The sequence below is a fragment of the Cicer arietinum genome, chromosome 7 (genome assembly GCF_000331145.2).
Source record: "Cicer arietinum cultivar CDC Frontier isolate Library 1 chromosome 7, Cicar.CDCFrontier_v2.0, whole genome shotgun sequence".
Taxonomy (NCBI): domain Eukaryota; kingdom Viridiplantae; phylum Streptophyta; class Magnoliopsida; order Fabales; family Fabaceae; genus Cicer; species Cicer arietinum.
This window is the reverse complement of record NC_021166.2, coordinates 11,790,195-11,797,521: the sequence shown is the minus strand read 5'-3', so window position 1 is coordinate 11,797,521 and position 7,327 is coordinate 11,790,195. Positions and strand designations below refer to the sequence as shown.

The 7,327-nt window shown below is 31.1% G+C and overlaps 1 protein-coding gene across 1 annotated transcript in view; it reads left to right on the top strand.

The window, feature by feature from the left end:
• Nucleotides 1-3,249: 3,249 nt before the first annotated feature.
• The window catches only part of LOC101498987 (uncharacterized), a 31,229-nt gene continuing 27,151 nt past the window's right edge, over nucleotides 3,250-7,327 (top strand). The window contains exons 1-8 of the mRNA XM_004508906.4: nucleotides 3,250-3,690; nucleotides 3,915-4,008; nucleotides 4,221-4,315; nucleotides 4,415-4,917; nucleotides 5,013-5,229; nucleotides 5,316-5,627; nucleotides 6,484-6,634; nucleotides 6,808-6,945. Of these exons, the coding sequence (XP_004508963.1) occupies nucleotides 3,490-3,690; nucleotides 3,915-4,008; nucleotides 4,221-4,315; nucleotides 4,415-4,917; nucleotides 5,013-5,229; nucleotides 5,316-5,627; nucleotides 6,484-6,634; nucleotides 6,808-6,945 (1,711 nt within the window). The 5' untranslated portion in view covers nucleotides 3,250-3,489. The remainder of the gene's footprint in view (nucleotides 3,691-3,914; nucleotides 4,009-4,220; nucleotides 4,316-4,414; nucleotides 4,918-5,012; nucleotides 5,230-5,315; nucleotides 5,628-6,483; nucleotides 6,635-6,807; nucleotides 6,946-7,327) is intronic.

Here is a 7,327-nt window from a genome sequence, read left to right as displayed (position 1 = left end):
TAAAAATAAATAAATAATGCTCCAAATTTAAATTTTTTAAAAAGTTGTTAAACTAAAAAGAAGGCGCTTAAAAATATTTAGTTAACAATGTGTTTTTGTGAAACACATATTAGACGTGGAATAGCTATATGATGTCTAAGAAAGTAGACATGATACCTACTTCAAAAAAATTTATGTATATCTAGTTTAAATTGTAAATTGTGTAGATGCATTTATTTTAGCACTAATACTTAATTGATAAATTAAAATTATTAAGTATGTATGTAATTTAATTGAATTATATACATCAATTTTCTTTGACTAATTATTATTTATATTATAAGACGAGGTAGTAACTATATAAATATTATTAAATGTTTATTTGAATTGATTTATTTTCAGTTCATATATATTTATCTACCCATAAATTTTTTTTAAAGGTGTTTGAATAAATCTATAGAAAAAATTAAAGCTTATAACAATTTCGTAGGGTCTTTATATCATGTTTTCATAAACTCTCACCATTATATTATACAATATAATTCTCATAACTTTTGAGTTTTGTTTTAGAGTGGCCAAAAGTTTGGTCTAAGCTCACTACAACTTCATTATATCTATATAAGTCTTACTCTATCATCTATCAATATATGACTCTTATTATTACCTCTCACTCGCCTCAAGCAGTATATTAATTTGAGCGTTAGAGTACATATATTTTATAAATAAAAAAACTCCATTATGTAGCAATTATTTCATATATCCTCAACCATCATGAAATTTATCTGTTTTTTAATAAATATGAGTTCCAAACAAAACAAGTTTCAGCCACCTTTTGAATTGAACATGAGTTTTTTCTCAAACTTATATATACTTTTTCTATATACATGTTAACCCTTTTTTGACTTCTCTATAGGACCAGCAGCACAAGGGAGAAACAACTAAAACTAAGGCATTAGACCTCTAGAAAATATCTATTTTACCACACACACACACACAAGTCTCACATAAGTCCAATTGTTCATGGTCATATTGACTCAATAAATAAAACAATTGATAAATATCTATTGTAAATGGCAAAAGAAAATACGGGGTCTCTTTGCCTCTCTGACTCGATTAACAAAAAAAATTATTATCCATGTGTGATGTTTTGTATTTTACTTTAATAAATGTTAAATTAATTTGACTACGGGGATTTAATAAATGATTTTGCATATAAAAAATATAAACAAATTAATATATTTTAAATGGCGTGATATACAATTTTATGATATAGAATCATCTAAATGCATCAATTAAATTAAAAATATGAAAAATTTATGAAGTTTAAATTTAAATTTTCACGACGTTTTTATTTCAATTTAATGAGTGTTAATCATTCTATACCATCGTATCATATGTTATGTTATTTAAAACATCTCACGTAATCATTTTTTAGTTAAAAAATCATAGGGAGATACCAAAATTGTCGACTTTTAAAATAGATAGATCAATTTTGTGAATCAAGAGTCATAAGCTCTTTTGTTATTATAGTTTAAATATGTTGTTTATCCAAACATAGTCAAAATTAAAATTGTTTATTTATTTGACTTTAAGGGAGTTTATGTAAAAAAAAACCATGTAATCACGTCGTCGAACATTAGTGATTGTCCATTCAAGATAAGATCAAACGGTCATCAATGTCTATTAATGTAATTGCGCGATTACTTATTTAGTAAGAAACCTAAATCCGACTCAGGGGTGTAAGAAAATGTTATGAATTTGTTGTTGTAGTTGTGGGATAAGATATATAGACAGCACATTTAGAATAGTGATATCTTAAATTATGAGATGTGAACTAAGTGTAAGTATAGACCAATTAAAAAAAGTGTTACTTATAAATATTACAAAATGCATGTTGAAATCAAGTACCTTTGAAAACGAGTAAACGATTGAGAGTCAAAGGAATATCTATAACCTACAAATATGATGAAGATGATATGTATAAGGAGATTGATTTACTTCAAAGTTTTAAAATGACGTCAAATGTTTTGGTATACCCAATAATCACTTAATACCCAAGGTTGGAATTCCTATAACGCACTTGAGAAATATTGATTGGACAAATGGGTTGTGCAATGGAACCTGTTTGCAATTCAATGAACTTGGAGAGAATACTATAACAACAACTATAATCACCGGTAACAATATTAGCAAAAAAATAAAATAAAAATACTTTAATGATGTATTCGGTTCTTTATGATTATAGATTACCATTCAAATAAGACAATATCCTATTTATCTTTATTTTGTTGTAACTATTAACCAGAATCAATGTCAGTCTCTTTATAAAGTTGCATTGTATATATCAAGACCAGTTTCTACATATGACCCAACTATATGTTGTTATATCAAAGGTCACAAAAAAAATTGAATATGTTAAGTTTGGATAAACATAGACAAATATGCACTTCAACACATGATGTGTATACTCATAGATATTTGACAACCATTAGATATTGGATCTTTCAAAGTATAAATATTTATGTCTTAGTATGTGATTCACCAATGCTTTTAAAGTTTAAACTATACCAATCTAATTATTTCATTTAATGGTAATATACGGGAAAAGGGTACTGCCGCGTTAATTTTTATAAAATTTTACCGATAAAGTCCTTAATATACAATTCTATAACAAACTTCACATATTGAGAATTCCCCACGGACCTCATATCTCTTCACATGTTTTTAACGAAACTCGCAGCATACCAAACCAATTACTAAAATACAACCCAACCTCAACAAAACGGTGATGATTGAAAGGCTTTTTGAAATACTTTAAAACACAAACTATATTTAAAGCTGATTACACTAAAAAAAAAAAACACGAGAGTAAACCAACTATAAAAAACAACCGATAGAAAGAAAATATTGAGTCCAAATCACAGTAAATATCTTATTATGTTTTAGGATGACATTTTTCAGATTTTTATGATTCATTCAAACTGTTATATTTATATTTTTTCCCTAATGTAATAATTAACATTTTTAAACAATTGCATAAAATTACGTCATTAAATTATTATTATTTGTCTGTTAAAATAATTTATTATTATTTTGAAGCTGCATGTCTCTAAAGATTTTTATTAATGTTATTAGAGACAGATTTAGATTAACACACCATCATTTCACTTAAATTTTATTATAAAAAAAGAATAAGAAAAAAGACCTCTCAAAAAATAAATAAAAAGTAAAAAATTGTAAAGAAAAATGAGAGACCTAAAAATGTATATAGGGGGACGTTAGTGCCGCCGGTATCGTACCCGTGCAGCCTTTAAGGAAAGGCGCGAAGAATTGAAAATGAACGTTGCATTAACGAATCCAGACACGTGCTTGATTCAGGGTTTATCAACCCAAAATTAGGGTTTAACTTATCGACCTTTTTTGTTTTTATATTTTCTTCCCCCCCCCCTCCCCCCAAAAAAAACAGAACTTATCGAGTTTTGAAGCGTGTAGCAGCTTGAGAGAAGAGTGATGGTGATTACAATGCCCGAAGCTGAAGCTGAATCAGAAGCAGCTTTAATGGTTTCAGTCGTTGCTTCGCTATCGAAAAGCTTCGATCAAGTTCCTCCTTCGGCCGTTCCGGCGGTGCTTGATTGCATTCTTGTATCCACCGGTTTGTCTTCGTCCTCACTGTTCGCTTCACTTCTCCATGATTTCCCTCGTTTTCTCAAGGTATTCATTCATCTTCTTCATCTATCATTTCAATTCCTCTATGGCTCTATGCATTTCTTATCAACTATGACAAATTATATTCATAACCTGATATTCTTGCTAGTTGATTTGTACCTTTCTAGAAGTTGTAGGATTGAATTTGTTTATATTTATTTATTAACTTAATATCGAGTTTATTTTTTCTTCAAGTTTTTATGTTTGATTATATTTGTTGAATTTAATAGGATATTATCAAGGAGGACGGTACTTTGGATTCCGATAAACGTCTCCGTTTGGTTTCATTGGTGGGTGCATTTTGTCACCTCCTTAAAAAAACAGGTTAGTTGCTGATATGCTGTCTGATTTATATGTCGTTTTGTTTTGGATATTCACTATGGCTTTTTTGTTAAACTACATGCTGTTTTCTTTGTTGTGTATTTGGAAATGAATTTCTTAATAGAAATTATAATGCTATGCTGAAATGGAGCATTTCCAGCTCTTTTTTTTTTTTGCTAGGCATCCTTCCATGTAATTATTTTATTTATTTGTAGGGGCTGTTTGTGATGCGATTCAATTGTTTGTGTGGAGGTGTTTTCTTCCTTTAGCTAAGGTGATGCAACCATCTCAGCATGGCTTGCTTAACCAGGTATAATACAATGTTAAATAGCTAGGAAATTGTGTTTTATTGGTAGTTATTATTGGAGAACTTTCTATCATCTAACTATTTTGTAATTTGATATGGTAGATAACAGAATCGCTCATTGACGTTGTGATTGAAACCGGAACCTTGGAAGTTCTTGAAGAAACTTTGGTGCCTGTTTTTTTAAGATCGCTTGGTCTTTCAATGGGGATGCTTCATAATGAGGATTTGTGTTTTTATAAATGGAGTAGAGAATCATCTTATCAGGGTTCACATGACGTAACGGACAAGGCACAATTTATGTCTTCATCAAATTGTTTCAAATTGGCAACATCTTGCAATGTTTTGTCTGTAATTCTGGAATCTTCCCTTCAGTTTCTGCATACAGAAACAGCCTCTAAATCAGCAGAAAGAGAAGGATGTATTGCAGATACATTTGTTAAAGTTTTGATTTTGGAATTGTGTAATATGACTGAACGGATGCTTTTGCACAGTCAAGAACACAGGTCTTGCGCAATTGGTTTTCTTCTTCCTATCATTCTCAAGGCATTCCCTGCTATTTGCTCATTTGAAATCTCACTTCGTGGTCAGAAACATGGTTTTTCTTGGTATAACTAGTTGAATTTATCAATATTTATGTGGTTTCTACTTTCTATACATTTTTTATCTGTATGAATTTATCTTGTATATTATTGGTTTTCAGGGCATATTTCTTCATGAAAATATGGAACTGTTGTAAAACACTATTTTCAATTGGACCTTTAGAGAGGAGAGAGGGATACAATATACTCTCTCTGTATTTCTCTTTTTCTTGGCAGACAGAAGAATATGAAATTTCTGATAGTGATACAGTCATTAAAGCCGAAGAATTTGACATAAGAGCAGAAAAAGAGTTCTGGGATGAGATAAAGATGGGCTTGGTACGTGTTCTGTTTAGTAGTTGTCTGTTTCATTGCTTAATTTGTTGTTGGTTTGCTTGCTTAAGAACCAAAATGAATCTGACCAGGTTGATAAGGAGAGTTTAGTGAGGAAGCAGAGCTTACATATATTGAAGATGGCTCTGAATATACTAGAAGGAACCAATTCCCTCTCTAGCACTTCAAAAGGAAATACCAACGAAAAGTGTTCAGTACCTCGTGGGGTGACAAGGAAGGAATTATGGGCATACAAGGAAGCCAAGTCACTTGGTGTTGGGAAGCTTTCGACATTAGATGAACTGATTTTTGACAGCCAGCAGTATTGGGATGCATTTGTGCTTTTATATGAGATGCTTGAAGAATATGGTACCCATTTAGTTGAAGCAGCTTGGAATCATCAGGTATAAATCATGCAAAAGAAAACAAAATTTGTACTATATATATATATATATATATATATATATATATATTATATTACACACGCACACATACATCTGTGTATGTGCTTTGTAATGCTGTGTTCTAAAATACAATGCACTGACTTCTGTTTATACAAATACAAGACTGTAATCCCAATTGAATGGCAAAAATAAATCATGGAAACTACTCCTATGAAATCATTTGAGATATTTTAAGATACAGTTATGATTTTATGAGATGGTTTTTATGTATTCTAACAAGCTTCAAAACCCTACTGTAAAATATATGGTTTTGGATTGATGAAGATGGGAGGTAACTTGTTAAGGACATAAAAAAAGAAATGAAAAACTAGTTTTAAGTGAAAAATCTCACTTTTTACGATTCTAAAGTTTGAATTACACAACTTCCAAGATTTTTTTTTCTACATTTGGATTCTTAACAGGTGCCCGTGGGGCACATGTTAGCATTCCCCTATAGGAATGGGAAGTAAGAAATAAGTGAGGAGAAAAAAGGTAGGAAGTTGTAAACTTGTAATACACCCTCCTGTCCCCTGGTATGTTGTTTGTCATCTTATGTGTTTGTCTACCTCATCAACATCTTTGTTTTTGTTTGTTTTTTCAACAATTCCTTATATGGCTGGCTTAGTCGAGAAACCCTTTTAAATTGCAGAGAATATAGTGTATTTTGGAATATGAAGTTGTCAAGCTTTGTTGTTTCTAGTCCGTTTAAAGTTTCTCAGTCAAATAATTCCTAGTGCTTGCATTCATTTTTTGGTTCTGAGTTTTGTGCTTTCCACTACAAGTGCGTCTAATATGTTAAAATAATTTTTTCTTATAGGTCTCCTTGATGCTTCAGTTCTCTGAGTCGTATCTCAATGTTGCAACCAATATCAGTAAAGTTCATCAAGATCAATTTGAAATATACGGCGAGCCTTTTGATTGGTTATCTATTTTATGGGAACGAGGCCTTCATCATCACAATCCTCAAGGTTAGTGTTAGTGTGGTCATCATTAAGGACAAGTGAGGAATCAACCGATATCTTTGTTAGTAAAACTTTTAAGTCATGATATAAATGTCATCACCCAAATTATGGAGTTTGTCACGTATTATATTAGTCCTTTCATCATTTTTCCTTTTATGGTGTTTCCAAAATAAATGCAGTAAGGTGCCTGATCATGCAGTCTTTCCTTGACATAAATTTGGAGAATTATGGGAACTACATAAAATCAGTGCCCGAGACCTTTGTTCTTGGTCCATTTATGCAAGGGTTGAATGATCCAATACATCATAAAGAATTTGGTATGTGCTTCACTCCTTTGGCCCTTTCAAACGAATTTCTTCTTTTGTCATTAATTTTTTAATTTATGTTAAGTTTTTCCCTTTTTAGAATATGAGTTAGGCCTAACTCAACTCCAAAAGCTAGTCAAGGTATGATGATTACCCAAGCCTTACTTTGGCCATATCTCTAGTGAATGTAGGATCTCAACACACTCATGACTCCCCTCGTGTTCCAGATTAGACGTCTGGAATGTGGAAAAATATAGGTGGCCCAATAATAGATCTAGGATAGATTTATACAATCTTAGAATCTAGGCTTGGTCTAATTCAATCCTAAAATCTAGCTCAAGGAGTGTTGTTTGTCCAAGCCTTACTTTGGTTTAACCGTTTTTTTACCTCCGTT